Raw genomic sequence first — 22,499 nt, 5'->3', positions numbered from 1 at the left:
TGCTAAGATGTTAGAGGGAAAGAATCCAGAAGCCAAGGAAGTGACATCTACAAATATCAATTGCTTGAACATCAGCGTCCAGGAAGGGTTAGAGGACTAAGGCTCAAGCTGGAACTCCCTGCTGTCTGCCTGCGCTTTAACTTTGTTCTTATTCTTCATGAGACAGAAACTTCTAGCTTTGTCTTCAAGGCTTCTGCCTTCTCTGATTATTTTCCTAATAGCAGGGGGGTTTTTTGTTGTTGTTTGTTTGTTTGTTTGTTTGTTTGTTTATTTTTTACTTTTCTTCTTTTTTATGGTTCCTCATTTACCCAAAATCACAAATAGGTTCGAAGGAGGACCCTGGGGCAAAGGTGGGTCCAGTGAGGGAGAGGAAAATAATCACCCAAGTCCCTCTCCAGCCCCACCACTTACGCTGCCAGGCCTGCCAGCCTTCCCTGGCCATTTCCCCCACTCTTACCAGTTCAATTGGGCCTTTGACTTTGTGTAAAGCCATAACAATTTCAATACACTTGAGCAAGAGTTCAATTGTGCCTCCAGGAGAGGCTCTCATTTCTTTCCCCCCTGTGCTTCTCACTGTGGACAGTGAACTACGTCATACTGTCTTACTCCTCTCCAGCTGCCACATCAACCGAATCCTGGAGTCCCCTCGAGGAAACGCCCTGTTAGTTGGTGTAGGTGGGAGTGGTAAGCAGAGTCTGACAAGGCTGGCAGCTTTTATCAGTTCCATGGATGTGTTCCAGATCACTCTTCGAAAAGGCTACCAAATCCCTGACTTCAAGGTAAGTTTGGACAGTGCAGGAGGAGACCCTGTGTCTTCCTTAGAGATTTTATTGCTGTGAAGAGATACCATGACCATGGCAACTCTTATGAAGGGACCCATTTAATTCAGCTTATAATTCAAAGATTTAGTCTATTATCCTGGTGAGCATAATGACAGCCAGGCAGACGTGGTGCTGGAGGGGTAGCTGAGAGTTTTACATCTAGAGCAGTAGGCACCAGGAACAGATAAGTATACTAGGCCTGGCTTATGCATTTGAGACCTCAAATTCCACCCCCAGTGATACACCTCTTCCAAAAAGGCCACACCTACTCTAACAAGACCACACCTCCTTATAGTGCCACTCTGTATGACCAAGCATTTAAACATAAGAGTCTACGGGAGTGTAGGGGTTGTACATTCCTATTTAAACCACCAATTTCCACTTTCTAACCCTCATAGGCTTATGGTCATAATATAATGCAAAAATGCATTCAGTCCAACTTCCAAAGTCCACATAGTCTTTAACAGTCTCAAATTTGTTTAAAAGTCCAAAGTTCAAAGTCTCTTCTGAGATTCATGTAATCTCCTAACCATAATCCCCTAAAAAAATCAAAGTGAAAAGAAAAAGACCACATACTTCCAACATCTAATGGCACAAGATATACTTTACCATCTCAAAAGGGATCATAACTGAGGAAATACTGGACCAAAGCAAGACCAAAACTCAGCTGGACAAATTTCAAACTCTGCATCTCCGTGCCTGATATCAAAGTGCTTTTCACATCTCCAACTCCTTTCAGCTTTGTTGACTGCAACACACTTTTTTCTCTTGGACTGGTTCCGATCTTGATTTGCAGCTTTCCTTGGCGGGTATCCCAAAGCTCTGAGATCTCCAACATTTGGGGTTTCCAACATAACTTATAATTCAACTTCACATCTTCCCACAATTGCCTCTCCAAGCCTCCATGCAGGGACAGCCTTGATACATCCCTGGCCTCAGCAGTTTTCCTTAGTCACAGAGGACCCTTTTTTCTATCCTTGACTCTAAAACTAGAACCATGTGACTGAAGATGCCAAGTGCCATTGCTTGCTGGAACTAGAACATAGCCTCCCCCCTTCAATTATATATTCACTGGCTTTGGGATTTTGATGGTTTCCCTCACTGACTACACTTGACTGTCCTGAAACTTGATGTATACACCAGCCTTGTTTCAAACTCAGAGATTCACCTGCATCTTCTACAGGAGTGCTGGAGTAAAAGGTCTGTACCATCATACACAGCCCTAAACTGTTCTTTAATTCCTTTTCACAAGTTGTAAGCTTAGCTGGGTGGGGTCGTGCCTGAAGTCACCACTCTCTTTATTCCATTTAATATTAGGCTTTTCGTTAACCTGTTTATCTCCATGAACATAGAATTTGGCTCCATTCCATTTTCTGGTAGCCGTCCCGGATTTGTACATTTTGTATTTTTCTTTTCTCAGATGGCTTCTTTTCATTATAGATATTCATAAAAGTAAGCACCAATAACCATGAGACAAAGTCAATGCTGGACTGTTTTGAAATTTCCTCTGCCAGTGAAATTTATCCAAAACTCTTCAGTTCAGCTTCAGGAAGTTTCTTCAGACAAGGGCAAAAAGCAACCACATTCTTCACCAAAATAGCACAAGAACAGTCGCTAGGCCACATGCTAATCTTCTCCTCTGAAACCTCTTGAGTTAGACTTCCACAGTTCAAATTACCCTCCCCACTACTGTCTTCAATATCCCTACTAGAATCGCTCCATTAAGTGTGCTTAAAGCACTCCATTGTTTTCCTAACCCAAAGTCCCAAAGCCTACATTCTTCCAAATAAAAGCATGGTCAGGCCTGTCACAGCAATACCCCACTCCTGGTATCAACTTCTCTCTTAGGATTTTTATTGTTGTGAAGAGACACCATAACAAAGGAAACTCTCATGAAGGAAAACAATTCAATGAGCCTGGCTTATAGTTCAGAGGGTTAGTCCATTATTCTTACAGTGGGAAACATGAAGTCATACAGGCAGACTTAGTGCTGGAGAGCTAGCTGAGAGTTACATCTTCATCAGCAGGCAACAAGAAGAGACAGTTACACTATACCTGCCTTGAACATTTGAGCCTACCCTCGGTAGCACAGTTCCTACAACAAGACCCTACCTACTCCAACAAGGCCATATAGTCCCATAACCAAGCATCCAAACACGTGAGTCTATGGGGGTGATTTCTATTTAAACCACCAACAACCTGCTTCTCTTCACCTACAGTCACCGGCCACCTACAATCCTTGTCATCTTTCCTGGGTTCTTCACATTTCCTACCTATAACCTCCCATTAATTGACCATGTTCTCTTTAGTTCCTATGCTGCTAATATATGAGGTTCTTTTCTTACTAGACTCAGTGTAAGGACAGGGCCTTTTCAAGAGTCAACATCTGTGGGGCCTCATCTTTTACATCAGTGTGGCTTGACTCTTGTCCAATCTGTTTCAAATTTAATACATAGTTTGTAAGCTGCTCTTGTAGACTTGGGAAGGATTCATAGAGTCTGTCCAAGTTTTATAAGAAACTTGTTTTGTAAAAGACAGGAATAATCACTGCCTCTGGAACCTTCTATGATATTTTCTGATTTTACAGGGGTGTAGGTACATAAAAATCATAGTCTATGTTCTGAACAGTGATGAAAGGTAGGATATACAACTTTAAAGGGTCTCTTGAATCTACAGCCACAGCCATGACACTGTAGGAAGTTATGGTATAAATTCCATCAGGAACTGCCTTTAGTATTCTTGAGAGAACTTCAGCCAGCCCTGAGCCAGACCCTACCCATCTGACCTCATCATCTCTCAAACAATGATAAGAGCAGATGTTCCCTTCTGTTTGAAGCCACAGCCCTTTTTCAACACTTGCTGCATCCAAGGTCATTCTGGCTCAAGTTTGGTCTTTCTTTGTGTTTCCAAAGACCAAGCTAGTGTATGGAAAATAGGTATTTACAGAATGTTATAATGCTAAATCTTGGCTTATAGATAATAATCTCTAGGAATTTTTCAATAATGCTGACGCCTCCCTTCCAGAGCTGTTCCAATTTAGCTCATGTGGGGAAACCACCTGTGCACTGGGACTGCTCAAAGCATGCTCTGGGTAATCCTAATGAAAATTGAGAACTGCTGTCTTAGATCAGTTTACAAAAGGGAGGGATAAGAACCATTAATACAAAAAGAAATCGGTTGCCTTTGACATGGTATTTGAACACTACAGTAATTCTACAATTAAAAAGAATGTTTGAGGATTATAGCTTTATAAGAGTTATGTACAAGACTGGATCCACTGGCCAAATTCAGGACTTGGCATCCCAGCCTCAGATTTTATCCATCTTCAGTTCCGGCTGGGTTTCGGTGGGTGGTTTTGTGTTTATACCTATGTCTATGTTTTCCAGAACAAACAAAAAATATTCTTTTTTCAATCAAAGTCTTTCTCTGGAGCCAGTCGTAAGAATACAAGGTATTGCTTTTATGGGATACATTCATGCCCATACAGGTAGCCCCTGCACATGACTTTTCTGATAGCTTACCTTCTGGGACAAGTCATTTCCTCACATGATACCATCAGTAAAACAGATGAGTAAGGACCACACCTGACCATTGGGAGGGACCACCTCCGTTAACTTTCTTAGGAGCTCAGATGCAGCTGTAGTTGTATGAATTAAGAACCCCACTATGTGATCTTAACTGCCCACTTCCACTGAACCAATGCCTAGAAACATGACATATTTCCCTGCCTCTTGCTGAAAAGTAGTGCTCCTCCTGGCCTCCGCTGTCATCTTGTTTTATTTCCAAATGAAGTAGATAAAAAAATGGTTCCTGTCCTAAAGAGTGAGTTGTCTATCTCTTCTGAGGAATATCTGACATTGATGATCTTGCAGGTGGATCTGGCCAGCCTCTGTTTGAAAGCTGGGGTAAAAAATCTCAGTACCGTGTTCCTTATGACTGATGCCCATGTGGCTGATGAGAGGTTCCTGGTGCTCATCAATGATCTCCTGGCATCTGGTAAGAAAGTTTTTACCCTTGAATACCTCTAGCAAAGTCAGAGTCATGGAAAGGTAGAGGGGGATCTGACATCCGGAAAGTCGGGTCATAGCTAAAGAACATTAACACACTGAGGGTCTGATTTGCTGAAGCCCTTCCCAGGGTTGTTGCAACTTACAGCCACGCTGGTTCTTAAAGTCTATTTTCATTGTGGACTGAGCAGTAATTTTGAGAATCTCGGTTGGATGGGATCTGATCAAAGAGTATGTAAATGTCTGAGCATTTCCTAAGTTCAGAGAGTAGATGCTATTTCTTCAGAATGACCATAAGAAAGAGAAAGGGAAGTATATATAGGTCTTCGGACTGGTTAGGTACTGGGAGAAGACAAAGGAGAGATGTGCTGATACCCCAGGGTGAGATCAGGTCACCAGTTGAGGGTTCAGCAAGGATTCAGAATCTTGATGAAGAAAAGAAGAAGCAGCAGCAGATGTAGAATTTCTCCATATAACTGTCCTCAGACTCCACTGAAGTCGAAATGCATTGCCAAGTGCACCACAGAGGAGGAAGCAAAAAGCTCAGTTCTTGCTGCTTTGTAATTCTTATGTAGAAATTTGCAATGAACATAAGTCCTTCTAAAACTATGTATATATAAAGCCATGCATATAGTCATGTGAAAAAATAAAGCACAAAAACAACCCAATGTACTTGATAAATTCTTCATATGACAATAGGTTGTGAGTTTGCATGAATGTGTCAATCAAAGAGAATGTTCTTTTCTGGATCTTACACCAAACATACATGTAAACCACCCTTTCTCTGGTCAAGAGAACATTCAGTATTCAGAAGTCCCTAAGCAAAATTCTCATGTCAGTTCCCACTACTAAAAAGCCCATTTCTCCAGAACTACCCCTGCTCTGTTTCATACTCATTATTCTAAGGACTGTGATCACAGGATATTTCTCTACCATCTCTCCTATATCATAAGGGTTACATTTCAGAATGATGTCACTGTTCCAGAGTCGTCGTTTCCTTCATGGCCTAGCATTGCCCCCTCTTGGCATTTGACAGTCATTCCATAAAGAGCCCCTGGCTCCTGGCCCAGAACATTCTATAACAGGTTCTGTAATGGCTTGTTTCTAGGGGGCATCTGTGCCCTGGATTCCTCACTGTGTTACCTCCTAGAACAACCCTGAGCTCACACTTACATCTTTCTCACTTGATCCTGTTTAAACTAACTTTATATCCAAGAGTTTTCCTGGCAACTCTTACACTTGTTCTCTTCCAATAACAAATGTTTCTGTTCTTACACACCATCCTTAGCATTTAATCATAGTATTTAATCTACAACATCACACACCTCTTTGTGATTGTATTAAATGAGACAGGGCTTCAATACGCCTTCCATACTAAAGCTATCTTAAAGCCTAATTTCTGAAACAACTAAAAGAGTAAAACAGAGCTTCCAAATTTTACAGCTTTGGAGATGTCAGGCATGGTGCCTGCCTCACCCTGGCTTTCATTTGGCACTAATTGAGCCAGGTCACCTTCTCCAACACTGTTTGATTTTGCCCATTGAAGTTTCATTCCTCAGCGAAGTATCTTTTATTTTATTTCATTTAAAAGACAACTCTGTTGGAGTGCAGACCAATTTCTGAAGTCTCGCCCAATAACATGCAAGCCTGCTGGTACAGTTTTCTCTTCAGGGTGCAAACTTTCCTAAAATCGTGATTTGTACATGCAAGTTTCAGTAGGACAGCAGGTTGGGTTTGTGTGTTTTCATCTTATAATGCTCTCCCTTTTAAATTAGCAACCTTAGTGGAGGGGGTTAGAGCATATCTTCTACTTTTCACTTTAAATAATTTCAGACTGGGAAACCACTGGATGCAAGTCCAACCCAGTCAGTGGGGGTTCTAAACCATCTCCCAGTCATCCTTCAGTCCCATGGGGTTGTCTGATCACTTGGTTGTGGGAACTCACAGTGGAAGGAGGAAGCTACACCTTGTGGTCTGAAATCAGAAAGGTTGGGTTCTAGAAAAGAGGGAGAATTCTACCACGGAAGGCTGGGTTGTGAATGCCCTTCCTGGACCTGATGCCTTGGGCACTCCTGCCAATGACTCAGTACTCGGATGACTCAGGATAGCTATAAAAGTATAAATGTGTTCTACTGATTCCACCCTCCCCCAGAAATGTGCCTCATAGAGCCAGTGACCTCATGCTGTAGGCCACAGTGTTTCCTCCTGTGCACTTTCATTTGTTAGTATTACAACATCACTGTCAAATCAAACCGTGATGACAATACCCTCCCCCAGAAAGAACAAAAGAAGAAAAACCTAAATGATCAGCCTCTTGTTCTTCTTCTGTGTTCTAGACTCTGCACCAGTGATTCTCTCCCAGCCTTAGCCCTTCCTTTAATATCTATATCCATAGATGCTGTTTTCTCTCCACCCATCTCTGAATCCATATCTTTTCTATCCAGACCACCCAATTTGTCAATGTTTGCTATGATAAATTATGACACTTCTTAACTATGTCCTTCTATCCTAGGCAGCCCCTTGGTATTATAGTTGAGGCAGGGCCTGTCTACACCATGATCCTGTATAAAATCCTTGGGTATAATATTCTGGGTATAGTATGCAATCCAAAGCCCCTTGGTACAGGGAAACAGTCTTTCTGCTGCACATTCTCCCATTGCTACCTCACTGGCGAATTATGAGTTAGCATTTCTAATTCTTGTTGTCACACACCAGGCTCTCTCCAGACATCCTGGCCTCCACGGTTCCTTCTGAGGCATAATCTGTATCTGAGGACTCAAGTGTCTTATTGGTAATGTGCCTTCACTGCTCCACATTCAGGACTATGAGAAACCTCATCCACTCGGAAGATCAGTGGCTGCAGACATCCCCGCTGTATTAATTAACACAAGATTGTAATTTTAAGGATACTAAATTGACATTCTGGGGGTTGTCTTTAAACTGAGGTATATAATACTGTGTGAGTAATACCATGAGAATGGTGTGCCATGTGAGATATTAGGTATTGCTATAGGAAATTGTGTTTTGGTAAGTCTTTATGTCGTAGATAGTGACGATCATGGATACCAAAATGGCTATCGGAATCCCCTGATTTTTTTCTTCTGGGGACAAAGGAAGCAGTTTTGGTTTTGTTCATTTGTGTGTTTTTGTTGTTGTTTAACCATAGGATCTAGGTGGGGTCAAAGCTGACAACCAAGTGTAATACTGAATCAAGTTCTTCCCTTTCATCCCACACTTCAACTGACTGAACCATACCAAGGTATCAGAGTGCCACCAAAACACACCATTTGCATATTGCTAATTTGGTTTGCAAGATACTACAGCATTTAGCCTGTAAACATCCGTGGGTAGAGATGGAGATGCCCAAATTTAGGCCCTACAAGGACAGTGTTGAGAGGTTTAATACATCTGTCTCTGTACAGATCACAAAATTCCCTAAGACAGCTTTCATCAAGTCATATATTAATATATATCACAGAATAAATGACATGAATGTTGCCAGGAAAAGCAGAGTGATGCATCTAAAAATGCTCACAGTTCAGATGTCACTAGATAGTCCATCCAGTGACCATATAGGTTCTCGGGATCTTGAGAAAACCATGGTGAGCCAAAGAGCCTGGATGAGTTTCTAAATGCCCCCAGGGCTCCAGGCATCATGTCACTAAGGATATTCCATAAGTTCAGAGCAGCAAACAGTCTCTACAGAGTCGGAAAGGAAATACTGGAGGCTTTTCAGGTCGCCTGGTCTCTGTCATGACCACTCAAGTCTGTCACTAAACTATAAAAATAAGCATAAATAATTTGTATCTATAAGAACATGGCTGAACCTAATAAAATGGTTCATGAGCAATGAAATTTTGAACTTCACATCGTTTCTGTGTGCCACTAAATATGGCTTTATTTCAAGCACAAAGGACTGTCTAAAAATGTTCAATTCTCAGCTTGTAGGACAGGCCAACAAGAGGCAGCTTACAAATGCAGCCCGGGGGCCATTGTCGTTGTTCTCAACGTGCAGCATTTTTTAAGAGAAACATCAAAAGTACATCAACTCTGCATCCTTCAAATGAAGAAAGGGTAAAAGAGATGTGAGCCAGTCAATTACAAATGTCTTAGATCAAGGGGAATCCATACCCCACCTGGAGGGCTGTGACATACTCACACACAGGAAGTGCAGGGGAGCACAGAGGCCACAGAGCTGGAAAGCCAGCCCACTGCTGAAACTATGAGTGTGGCCCAGGCCAGCTCCAAATGTCTAACAAAACAACACAAGTTGTGCCCTGAGCCCCAGCACCCCCAGCACACTAAATACAACTATTTTCCTAGCAGTTTTATCTGATTCTTTTTTTTTTTTAAATCAAGAGAGCTGAGATATATTGCTTCATTTGAAAGTCTGTCATTTTGACAAATGATAGCACAAGGTATTTATAGGCATAACTACTTTATTTTTTATTTTTGTATGGTTTTTGTGTGTTTCTTGTGCCTGCACATATGACTGTGCATCACATGTATGCCTGATATCCATGGAGACCAAAGGACATTGTCAGATGCCTTGAAACTGGAGTTAGGTGGTGTGAGCTACCATGTGGCTGCTGGGGGCCCAACCCTGATCCTCTCTGAAAGGGCAGCCAATGCTCTTCAGTAGTGAACCAACTCTTCAGCCCTATTTTGATCTTTAACATAATTCGGGCTGTCATAAAACGTGTTAGTGGCACGAGCCAAGCTTCCTCCAGGTGTTGTGGGACTTCAAGGACTTGCTCTAGCTCAGGTGAGTGAGGAGATCATAATTCCAGCCATGCTAGTATTGGACACCTTTGGCTAAACTACCCACTTTGGAGACCTCAAGACCTCATGACCGGAAAATGGGCAGGGTGACCCTAAGAACTTCTTCTATCTCTGGCATTTCTGCAGCATTAGCATTAGTATTCTGGGTTTGGAAAAGAAGCAAAAGCTCTTAAACTTTAAGGACCTAAGAGGATCTTGTGGAAGGCTCTGGGTCCAGATAGCCCTGTGCTGACCTTATGGTTTGATCTAGCAATGCACCCATGATAGTCCCTAAGCCCTCACATGACAAAGGTCTACTCTTCAGCTACTCTGATGCTTCCTTCAGCCTTTCATCTCTCACTCAGCTCCCTGAGACTGAGCTACATCATTGAGCAAGAGCCTCACATCTCCCTGAGCCTCTCTCAGGAGCTTCATTTTTCCCCGTGCTACACAAAGTCTGAGTTTCTCTACATTGTGTCCCTGGCCTCTATTATTTCCCTTCCATTTCTCCAAGGTCAGCTCTTCTACCTGAACAGGATCCAACCCAAGTCAGGATTTTTCTCTGTCCCATCTCTTCTTTCAATTTCTGCCTCACTTCTGTCCTGGCTTTCAAACACGTCTAAACCTGTCCCTTCTTATCTAAATATATACATTTTTCCCCTCTGATGTAAAATTCAAAAAAGTCTTAGATCCTTCTCCCGGACTAAATTATCCAAAGAATAAAATTCACAATATTCACAGTATCAGCCCAACATTGACTGTTTTCTTAACAAAATATTTTGAACATTCAAAAACATGAAAAAAATACTCTTGAAAGTGGAAATGTTGAAAGATGAAAACAGTCCCCTGTGTGTATGAGTTTCTTTAAGTAGGTGCTGGCTGACTTGGTTGTCTGACTATATGTGTTTCTACTTTACCAAATAAGAGTAGTTATGCTGATAGCCCAGCTGTGGGGCTTCTATGCCATTTCTCATATTGTTCCCCCCACACACCTTTAACAACTCTCCATTCATCTGACACTAGGTTGACAGTGAACAATCAAAATCTTGTTTTCCTTTCCCATTGTGCAAGGGACTTTTAGCTATATGCAACTCACAGTATTTATTTAAGAGATTAAAGAGGGTAAAAGCACTTGCTGCCAAACCTGATGACCTGTTTCACTGTGTGGAACCCCACACAGTGAGAGGGAGCTCATTTTTTTAAGTTACCCTCTGACCTCCATATGCTTTAAATATTTATTGGATACCTCCACCTCTGCAGTACATGTCATGTGCTTAAATAGTTTCCCGTTGGCACTTAGACTGGTGGTCCTTATGGGTTTATAGATGTTCTTTCTATATTTTGGATACTAGCCTCTCCTTATTGTATGGGTGACAAATGCTATTTTTTATTAGATAGTTTTATTTATTTACATTTCAAATGTTATCCCCTTTCCTGGTTCCCACCTCTCCCACCCCCCTCTCACAGCTTCTATGAGGATGTTCTCCCTCCCACCCACCCACTTCTACCGTCAACACCCTGGCATTTCACTTCACTGGGAAAACTAACCTTCACAGCACCAAGGGCTGCTCCTCATATGGATGTCTGACAAGGCCATCCTCTGCTACTTATGTGGCTGGAGCCATGGGTCTCTCCATGTGTACTCTTTAGTTGTTGGTTATTCCCTGGGAGCTCTTGGGAGGTCTGGTTGGATGATATTGTTGTTCTTCCTATGAGGTTGCAAACCCCTTCAGCTCCTTCAGCTCCTTCAGTCCTTTCTCAAACTCCACCATAAAGTCTGTATTCATCATACCGACTTGGTTGTAACATCATAAAATTAAATTATATTTTTAATGTCTTAGGTTTCTCATTCTCTCTTTCAGAGGTTCTGTCCTACCCCAATGCCTACATTTTAATGTCTAAATTGCTCCTGTCTTGTATTTTTGTATTTATGTTTTTAATCAACCTGAAATTTATTTTCACATGGTAATCTAACTGTTCTACTGTGTTGCTAGTGAATTATCCAAGCAAGCATCTTTACTTATTAGTCTCTCTCCTTGCATATCAATCTTCAGTATTAGATTCTGTTGTCATTTCTTTTACCTACATTACCTCACAATTATGTCACTTTTATAATGTTAATGTACCGCAGGACCAGTTCACATTGCTTTAAAAGTCTTGGCTTGACAGGAAGACTTGGTTTCTAGTCCTTTTCTCCAATCTTTGCATTGGGTTTTTGTCTCTGTGACAGATATAAGACTCACTGTATCACATCCATGTAGCACATGTCTCTCTTTTCCTAGTAGGGTTTCATTTCTTTTCTCCCACAATACCTTGTCTCAGGGTTAAGACCTTGCACATTTTACTATTCACTGCTTAGCTGCCTGCAGTTATGTTGTTATTCCAAATGGTTACATTAAAATTACCTTCTCTATGTTGCTGGATAACAAAAAAAAAAAAAAAAAACACAATTTATTTTACTGTGTTACCTTTGTATACAGTAAGGCTGGCGTTAAACACTCCTGTGAGTCCTAATTATTGGTGTGAACATTTTCTTAGATTTTCTTTGTATAAAACTGGATTCCAAATGGTAATAGTTACGTTGCTTTAATTATCTTTATATATGCCTCTGGTTTTATTCTTTCAATTTTTGCCAAGTCTGAAACAACCTGTTTGATGTTAAATAGAAACAGGGCAGCAGCTGTACATATCTTGTCCTTTATTTAAAAGTAAACATCCAGTGTTTTATTGTTAGTATGTTCAGGATTGATATCTGTCATTCGACTTCTTCCCGACCGCAAGCAATACTTTAGAAACCCAGCCTCCATTTCAATGGTTTTGTTATCTTAATCCTTCTAAAAACATTTCCTTATTTATGGTGAGACATAAAAAGCACATGGGCCACAGTGCATATGCAGGTTAGGGCAGCATGAATGACTGAACTCTCCCCGTTTAAGACCTTGTGGGTTCCAGGGACCAAGCACTGACCATCCAAATGGGCACATGTGCCTTTACCTGCTGGGCCATCTCACTGGCACATTTTGCTCCTTAAATCTTTTAATGCAGCAAACTTTCCATCATTGTTTTGATGTATAAACAACTTGGTTTGTCAATGAAGATCCATTCCTATTATTGCTACCTAATCATGTATTTGTTGTTACATTTTAAAATTTTATTCATTCTGGGACTGAAGATACAATGTATTCTCAGATACTGCCTCATTAAAGTGTTTTATCTCATTTTAAGATCTTGCCAATGTGGTCAAAAGTCAACAATTTTGCATACTTTCAACACACATCTCTGTTACTATGAGTGAGTGTAGACTCTTCATAGTTGCAGACCTCGGGTATATTTTAAAAGTGGGCAGTTTCTGTTCTTACAGTGAGGGAAGGCATCTATCCATGTGTCTAAGAGACATCTTATTTCTGTTATTGGGGAATTCCCTTTCCTGGCCCCATTTGTGAAGAATGTCCTTACGTAGTAGTAAATCATCTGAGTTGCTGTCTGTCCTTAGAAGTTCCTGGGTCATGCTACTGGTTTGTCATTTTTTTTAAAGATGCCAAACGTTCCCATCTGAGAGCATCAAATTAATTTTTTAAGTTGATTGGTTTCTATTCAGAAAATTCTTTTTTACTCAAAGCTCTTAAGAATTTTTTTCCTCACCAATTTCTGGTACTTTTATCAGCTTTTAATAGTTAAACAATTGATCTGCTTAAAATTCACCATAGAGTACAAATTAAGATGAGAAACCAGTACTGGTTTTATGAGTCTTACTTCTGCAAACACAGTCTGCTGGATTCTTAGGTAACTCAGCCCCCTGATCCCGGTTGACTTAAAGCACTGTGTTTTTACATTAAACACCAGGGTCCCATCCTGGCTTCACTTGTCCTGTAGGAAGTGACTGTCCCTCAATCTCCTTAGCCAGATCTACATAGCTGTGTGTTGCTTTTGGCCCTTTTTTACCGTCTTTCAAATAAGTATGGTTTACATTTCCTTCTAAGTAGTAAACTCCTTAAGGGTACCATTTCCATAGAGGTCAATATATAGTAGTTAATAAATGAATGCCTTGCACAAAAGAAGAAATTACTAGTTGGGGTGTTAACACAAGATAACAAAAAGAAACCCTGTACTCCTTCCTCTCATTAAGACATTTGTTCCTCCCTATCTTGGTATGATATGGTACCTGTCCAGTTTCACCACTACATGAGGTTGAACACAGTGGGAAACCAAGCAGCCTAGATTTTAATGCCAAATAACTCCCTTTGTGTGGTTGTGTCTAAGCCACCTGTCTGTGCCCCATTCATTCCCCAGGTGAGATCCCAGATCTCTACTCTGAGGAGGAGGAGGAGAGCATCATAAACAATGTCCGGAATGAGGTCAGAAGCCAGGGACTGGTCGACAGCAGAGAGAACTGCTGGAGGTTCTTCATAGAGAGGCTGCGGCGACAACTTAAGGTACAGAAAGACAGACTCCAGGATATGGGCACCCCCTGAGGTGGCTACAGGGTGTGATAAATCAGACACTGCCCCTCTGGAATGTGTCAGGATGAGGTAGTAAAGATGCAATGATCTCTTGGCTAAGCAGCACTGCCAACATACCATTTTCCTCTACAGGACCATTTTGTGCCCAGTGTGGCCCCGGCATTGCTGAGCTCTTGGCTAGAAAGATAGGTCTGCATGGGAAGATTGTAACCCTCTTCCTGTTCAATTTTGTAGGAGATTTAACAACCCAAACTTCCACCTGTTTCTCTGTGGACTTCTCTGATACTTGCTTGGTCCCCCCTCCTCTTCTGATGTCACCTTTTTGGTTCTCCCTCTCCTTCCGATATCTCAGGTGACTCTCTGCTTCTCCCCTGTGGGGAACAAGCTGAGAATTCGAAGCAGAAAGTTTCCAGCCATTGTGAACTGTACTGCTATCAACTGGTTCCATGAGTGGCCTCAGGAGGCCCTGGAGTCTGTGAGCCTCCGTTTCCTGCAGAATACAAAGAACATTGAGGTAAGAGGGGAAAGGGCTCTCCTGAGGGTCCACCTCACCTCAGGCATCCGGGGGTAAAGGTTAAAGCTGGAGGTTGGATAGAACCACTGAGTAGAACTCTCCATGTGGTCAAGGGTAGGATAATCCCGTTCACTCTCATTACTTCCGGTGCTAGCCTGCAGTGAAGCAGTCGATTAGCAAGTTCATGGCCTTTGTCCACATAAGTGTCAACAAGACATCCCAGTTGTACCTGACCAACGAGCAACGCTACAACTACACCACTCCCAAGTCCTTTCTGGAGTTCATCAGACTATACCAGAGCTTGTTGGAGAGGAATGGAAAAGAGCTCCAGTCCAAGGTGGAGAGGCTGGAGAATGGGCTGTTAAAGCTGCACAGCACCTCAGCCCAGGTAAGTAATCTCTCTCTCTCTCTCTCTCTCTCTCTCTCTCTCTCTCTCTCTCTCTCTCTCTCTCGCTCTCTCTCTCTTCTGCCCAGTGAAGAGCAGCCCCAAACCACTGCATTGAAAGATAAGATCTGAAAACCTTCTGTGGTCAGCCAGAGCCACCACAGCATCACAAATAGGGTCAAAAGTCAAGAGCAGAAGTGCAAATCCTCAGCTAGGGTCTTGTCTCTCCCCACTCACTGAAGCTGAAATCCTCCAAGGAACTTTGTCTTCTTCCTCAAGACCATCTTTTCTCTCTCCTCCATTTTTCTTTCCTTTTCATTTGCTGCCCTTCTGTTACAGTCTATTTGAGTTGCTATAGCAAAATATCTGAGGTGGAATACTTTATACAGAACAGAAAGTTTTTTTTTTTTTAAATTCACCATTCTGGAGGTACCAAAGCACAGCACCTCTCTATGCTAAGCTCTAGTGAAGGCTCTACAGTTAGTGGTAGGAGTGCACAAAGATATGTGCAGTGTATACAGAAGAGGGGGTTGGGAAATTCCCAGCTTGCTTTTTATAACAACCCATTGTCATGTAAAGTGATCCTGTCCCGTGAGACAAGATCCATTTGTATGGATGGATGTCTTAGGATCTAGTTGCCTCCCACCACTCTAAGGACCAAAATTCCAGCACATGAACATTTGGGAAACACATCACACCCAAACCATACATCTGCCCTACTCAGAACCAAAGTAAAAGAATGATGAGAAGTGGTTCAGGGGTATAGCAGTCTCCCCGCCCCTCCCTTTCTCTGTGTTTGTACTGCATTATCTCCTAAATCGTCCTTAAAAGCTCTTATTTAAATGAACCTTGTCTATTTCATTTTTCTTACACTCTGTATAAGTAGTTGGCTATAATTAGACGACCATTCTCATCCTGTCCTTTCTGGATCTTTCTATTTACTCTTCCAAATGAAACTGACTCATTTTTTTTTTTCCAACCTTCTATTCTTCCCTTAAGGACTAGAAGAGCTTCGCTACCTACTTTGCCTCCACCCATTTTATCAAATAAGACCTTTCCCTCAAGGGCCCGTTTCTCTCTTCTGTTTATCGGTAACCAAGTCTGCTGCTAACTGGCATTTCGTGACTTCCCACAATTCAGGGACCATTATGTGTTCACCATAACGAGTGTCAGACATTCCAATGGATAGCTGGCCTCTTGCTACACATCACATATTCCTGCAGACAGAGGGCCTATTGATGAACATCCCATGTTCTTATAGGTAAATGGACTTGAAGAACATCATATGTTCTTATAAATACATGGGCCTCTTGGTTAACAACCCATGTTAACAGAAGACAGCTGTCCCTGTGCTGGTCTACAAATTTTGTCTTTGGAATTATGCTTTTGAACTTTTCTCTCTTCTCCCAATTCTAGTTTCTTGATTCAGAATACAATGTATCTAAAGGACTAAAGTTCACTCTGGGGATGAAGTGAGCTCTTACAATTCGAAAAGAAAATTCCTCCTGGTCTCTTCTACTATACTAATTTCATGGCTGTTGCGTGGTCTGTTCTTCTGGCCTGGGCTGGCGTCTAGGAGCCAGGAATGGTTAGCTGCACCTCTTCCTGTGCCCGAATTGATCGTGTTCTCACTGTGGCCATCGTCCTGATGGCCATTTTCTCTGCATTCCAGGAGAAACTTTCAAGATCATTTCAACAATACTAGCTTCACAGTATGTAATATTGCTTCTGGTTCATGTGCTGCCAATAGGAATTTTAATGACACCATTGCACATTAATGCCCTAACAGCATTTCTTGTGTCCTTCTTATCAACACACTCAGCTGCCTTTTACTTTGTCTGGTTTTTTGCAAATGGGTTCATAGAATTCTTTGAACCCATGATTCCAACAGCTTTGGGATGTTTTCTCTAGTCTGCTGATGGTTGTGTTCTGTCTTCCAGCACACACCATTTCCTTGCTTGTTGTGCAGGTTGGGTTTCTTTCTCTTTTTCTACTTTGCCCTTAGGCAAATTGATATTACTTCAGTTCAGTATCTGTCACCAAGTTGCCACATGGTGACCAGCACCCTGCCTCGAAGCTGCAGTTCACAGAAAACTGGAGCTCGCTGATTGCAGGCGACACATGAGCAATTTATCACACGTGCCTCTGTGCTGCCTTTCTCTTCCAGTTTTTCAGTCTCTTAATTCACCGAGAAAAGCTGAGTCTAACTCCCAGTATGGGACCAGACGTTCTGATGCCTTCTACTTATCGCCCTTTCTTTCTCTCCTGATCACCTCAAGGCCCTCAGAACACTCTCATACCTCCTCCAACGCCTGTACCCTCTCCCCCTTCCTCCTCCCTGAGAACCACACATTTATTTGTGCAGAGAGTGGTAGCCAGGGATTCAGGGATGTGAAGTGTCCTGACCTCACGTGGCAGACACTGAAGTCTCTTTTGTTCAGATGCCTTTGAATGGACAATGAAGAAGGCACAAAAATATCCATGTTCATAGTGGAGGTAATTCTACCTAACAAGCAAATGCCAGGTTATCCCATTGGCTAAATCTAGTTCTCTCTGTGCCTGGTGGAGAATCTTGGCCTCCGGTTCAATATCTGCCACCACCAAGAGCCGATCTCTCCTGTGTCCTCTACATCTGTGATTACTTCTAGCTACTGATATTACTCACACTGGAAGCTTCCCACACCCAAGAATCCTCAAGTTCTGTGTGTTTCCTATCCATCTCCAAAACCTGTCTACTGAGCTATTTTCCCAACTCATTATCTTTTTAAACAATGAATTCTTAGTCTTTCCTTCACTCTGTATTATCCACCCCTCCACTCCCTTTATCCCACATCATCTGTCTCAGCCAAATCCCTGGAGACATCCTTGACTCTCCTTTCTCCTTCTATGGTCACTCCCAAGACGTCAGAGTGGCCCCATTAGTTCGGGCTTCACAATATATTGGCATTCCCCAGTCAGTCCCTGCACTGCTGGCATCTTGACCTGAATAGTCTTAACACCCTCAGAATTCACACATCTGCTTCTGGTTCTGTCCCTCTTCTGTCTGCCACCAAATGAGCAGCTAAGGTGATTGGTTTCAAACACAAATCAGACTATGTCTTTTCCGCTAAAGATCGTACGATCCCCTTTTCTTCTTCCCAGTGGCTTCCGCACATCCTCTCTAGCCCTGCCCTTCAGCTCCCAGACTTTGTCTCCTGCTAACCCATCTCTGAAGCAGCTGTCTACAGCCAGGCTGCCTCTGAATCCTCTTCTCAGAGACACTGGGACTTGCTGTCATTGCTTCCTTTGCCTGGCCATCTCTCCAGAATCTCCACAATACACATCTTTATTCTACACCAGCTTCCCAATAAGTCCCATTCTCCTAACGACAGAAGGGATGACCACTCTTCTCTACCCTCGCCCCTCGTTGCTCTTCCCTGAAGGTTCTCTAGAGTGTGCTCCCTTATCTGGCATATCTTATAAGTTACTTAGCTGTTACACAGTCAGTTGTGTCTGTTGCTACCAGTTGGCTATAAGCCCTGTAAGGACAGGAATTCTTATCTGTTTGAACACAATATATACCCTAAGAGCCTCAAGAATGGCTGGACAGGATGACATGAATTTAATAGCTGTTGAATGAATAAATCAGCGAATTCACAGTGTTTGCTGCCATGTTCCTGGCTATGTTCTGGGCGCTTGGCTATTGTTCTACTTATGTTTTTCTTCCTCTGTTCTGACCAGCAGAACTCCAGAGCTGAGTCTGTGTTCCCACCCATGTCTGCAGTGTGTTAGCTGACTCTGGGTGATTTCGCTATCTCTCGAAAAACACTGTCTAAGCTTAGGGATTCATGCTTTTGTCTTCAGTACCTTCTGGGAAGGAGCCTCTCTCTTTGACAGTATGTCCTTAGTCCATAAAGACCCAAGGTTTGCCCACAGCCCCCACACCTTTACCCTTTCTTCGGTCATTTCCCTGATAACAGAGCAAGGTTTTGATTCACGGAGGCAGTCCTACTGTGGAAAGGAGCCTTTTCTGGGTTTCTGAGATTGTCTTGATGGTCTGTTTTGGTAGAATTAAGTAAAGAGAAATGCAAAGTGTGGCTTGGATGTTTGTAAGAGAACAAAAAAAAAAAAAAAAAAAAAAAAAAAAAAGCTTTAACCTAGCCCTCTCTGATCTGTTGCTCTGTGGAAGAATCCTAAAATGAACCAATGATGAACCGGAGCTCCTTGTGACTGGGGAGAGTCCTCTTTCTGACTGGCAGGACCCCCACTGTCACTCCACATCACAGCTTAAGAGCTATTAAGCTCCTATTCATGGTGAAGGGGATTATTTACCTTGGGCTTGAGGTCACAGCCATCTCAGCAATCAGCAAAATAAACCACAACCACACTGGAAAAAAAAAAGGGGGGGGGGGGATAAACACACTTCAATTTTCTCAAATCTCTCAAGACTTAAAAAGAAACAAAAGTTACTGGTGTGTTTGCAGGGTTGATTATACAGCTCAATCATTTTGATTTACAATTGCATTTTTGTCCTTGCAGAAGTAACTCTGCAGCTGAACAACAGAGATGGAAGCCGATTAACCTTCCAACTCGTGGATATAAGACATGTTCCAAGGAGCAGCCTCTATTGAGGTTAAAACGGGCTCTGGCTTCCATAAATACACGAAATTATAGAACATTCTCTTTTTTGTTTTGCCCCCTTTCCTTTTCTTCCTTTTGATCTGCCATGAAAGGGGAATTATCAGTGGCGTCTAAGCCTCAGTTTTATTTTTCGATTTATGCAACTTGCATCATAAAGCTCTTGAATCTGTTTGACGTGTTCCAGGAGCTCCAAAGTAATCTGTGGTTGTTGCACGCAATACACTGCAAGGAAATAAGAGGCGAGAGGTCAGCCTGCAATGTAAGGTTTATGGGCCATACTGCAAATACAAACAGCTTCTTTGCTTTTCAGAATAAATGGGCCTGTCTTCCCTTTGCACTTGAAAAGGCCATTGTGCTAGACCAGCCTGCCTTAAACCTAGGATAGCAGAATCAACAGGGATCTCAGGGCCTCACCTTAGAGTTTTTGACTCAGTGGGAAGAGTAGGATCTAGGTGTTTACATAATCAATTTGTTCTTGTGTGATGCTGCTGCTGCTGCTGATGATGATGCCGATGACAATAATGGTTCTTGTGCTGGTCCTGGTATTGATGCTTGTGCTGATGTTGATGCTGATGTTAGTTCTGGTGCTAGTGCTTACTCTGATGTTAATAGTGATGCTGATGCTGAAGCTGATGTTGGTGCTGATGCTGATGTTGGTGCTGACCCAGGGAACAGTCTCAAACCATCACTCTGCTGTTCTGAAGAGATATAGAAAACCAGATCCTCTCCAGTCTACTTACAAGTCTTCATGAATGGCTCCCCATGATATTTAACATCAGAGGCATTGTAGGGAATCCAGCTGGCTATGACCGTTGGTACCCTAGTTGTCTAATATTCACATGAACACATATTTGTAGTTAAGAATTGTGGGAAATAAAAAAACCCAAACAACTGCCCAAGTAAAAACAATCCAAAGCTACCAAATCAGGAGTCCAGCAGTAGTACAGCTGTGCCTGTCTTTAGCTAAGACAGGGAAGGAGCAGGGAGGGTTTGTGGTTTAGGAAGAGAAGGCTCTTCACCTGGGGAAGTGAAGAGAGGCTCCCCCTAGAAGTGAACGTTTTATGGAATGGGTTAGGGATTTCGTTGGTCCTCCATTGGAAATGACAAAAAATAATGACACTGTTAATCGTCTATTGTTAATTAGGTCCTGGCCATTGAAGGCAGCTGCTGCACTGACATACCAGTTACTGTGTCTTTCTGGATTGTGACATCAGGATTGTGCATCCGAAGCAGGCTGGCTTCCTGAAGTAGTCATTTATGCAGACTCCCTTTAAATTTGTTCTAGGATCGGAGGGAGGGTACATGGTTACATCTCTGTCTTCAAGGGATTGGCTCCCTGGTAAGCTGCTAGAGGTCATAGGTCAGGCTTATTCTTGATTGTATAAAAGGTCTGGACACCGTCCATTCATACACACTTTGGCTCTAAGGCCTCAGAGTAGATATTCCTATTTGTGAGTCTTTAGCACATTTGACAACTGACAATTTTAATTAAATAGCTGCTAATCAGGTAAAGTATGATGTTAAGCACATAAAGAGTTTTTTTAATTAATAATAGTACTTTTAGTATTTGCACAGAAAACAATTGAGTTTCATCATGGCCACTTTATGCATGCCATTATGCATTTTTCTCATGCATTTCCCTCACCCACTGCCACTGTGCTGGGCCCTTTTTGTCAACTTAACACACACTAGAGTCGCCTGGCAAGATGGAACCTCAACTAAGGAATTTCAGACTTGTCTGTGGAGCATTTTCTCAATTGCTAATTGATGGAGGAGGGTCCAGCCCACTGTGGGTGGGGCTAACCCTAGGCAGGCGATCCTGAGTTGTTTAAGAAAAGCAGCTGAACATGAGCCATGGAGAGCAAGCCAGAAAGCAATGTCTTCTGTTTTCTCTGCTTCCATTCCTGTCTCAAGCTTTTGCCCTGGATTCCTTCTGAAGGACAGCAAACATGGATGCCGCCCTGTGGAGTTTTAACAAACATAGGGGCTAATTAAGTGAAAGGCATCCTACATGATTTGGGCATCAAGGAGAAGGTTCTAGGCACATGGATTTCAGAATAGTCCACAACATCTAAGGGCATCCTGTACGCCTTTTCATTTTCCCCATGCAAGGAGTTTAGTTTCTCTTGAGGATGCAACTTTCCATATCTGCATTCTTGAGTGGGCTCTCGGGTCTGTTCTGGAGAGTCAGGCCCAGGAAGCCGCGTGCACCGTGAGTCCTATCACTCAGTCTGCTCCTCGTGCGCTCTGTGTTCTCTGTTGTAGGTAGATGATCTGAAAGCCAAGCTTGCCACCCAGGAAGTGGAGCTGAAGCAGAAGAATGAAGATACTGACAAGCTGATTCAGGTGGTGGGTGTGGAGACCAGCAAAGTGAGCAGAGAGAAAGCCGTTGCCGATGAGGAGGAGCAGAAGGTGGCACGGATCATGCTGGAGGTTCAGCAGAAACAGAAAGACTGTGAGGAAGACCTGGCTAAAGCCGAGCCAGCCCTGACCGCAGCCCAGGCGGCCCTCAACACGCTCAACAAGGTAGGAAGGTCAGACAGGCCTGCCTTCCTTCCACAGGCCTCTCCCCTCTCCCTCTATCCCCCTTCCCCCCTCTCTCCCTCTTCTCCTCTTCCCCTTTCCCCTTCTCCCCTCTCTCCATTTCTGATTTCTAGATTATATATATATATATATGTATGTATGTATGTATGTATGTATGTATGTATACCCATGACTTGTTCACTGTGATCATTTCTTACTAAGAAAATTAGCATCTTCCTTAAGATCTTTTGACTCAGGAGTTAACATTTCCTAAGATGTTCCGAAGCAATTATAGGAATGTTTACTGTGTTACTTCGGGAGTCATCGATCTTAGCTGAATCTCTGCCTCCTCATTTGCTAAGAGGAAGCGATGATAATATAAACACCCCCATTGTTATAATAACTAGA

At 42.6% G+C, this 22,499-nt stretch overlaps 1 protein-coding gene across 2 annotated transcripts in view; it reads left to right on the top strand.

Moving 5' to 3' along the window:
• DNAH9 (dynein axonemal heavy chain 9) overlaps positions 1 to 22,499 on the top strand; it is a gene marked incomplete at both ends in the record, with an annotated part of 315,299 nt that overhangs the window by 189,466 nt on the left and 103,334 nt on the right. The window contains 6 exons of one of the 2 annotated variants that reach the window (XM_080922531.1): positions 617 to 779; positions 4,694 to 4,817; positions 13,880 to 14,022; positions 14,402 to 14,563; positions 14,718 to 14,951; positions 21,834 to 22,094. In XM_080922531.1, coding sequence (XP_080778657.1) covers positions 617 to 779; positions 4,694 to 4,817; positions 13,880 to 14,022; positions 14,402 to 14,563; positions 14,718 to 14,951; positions 21,834 to 22,094 — 1,087 coding nt within the window. Of the gene's footprint in view, positions 1 to 616; positions 780 to 4,693; positions 4,818 to 13,879; positions 14,023 to 14,401; positions 14,564 to 14,717; positions 14,956 to 21,833; positions 22,095 to 22,499 lie in introns of both variants that reach the window. The other variant, XM_080922532.1, reaches the window with a different exon arrangement.

Source organism: Micromys minutus, assembly GCF_963924665.1.
Source record: "Micromys minutus genome assembly, chromosome: 10".
Lineage (NCBI taxonomy): Eukaryota > Metazoa > Chordata > Mammalia > Rodentia > Muridae > Micromys > Micromys minutus.
This window is presented reverse-complemented; position numbering and strand designations above follow the sequence as displayed.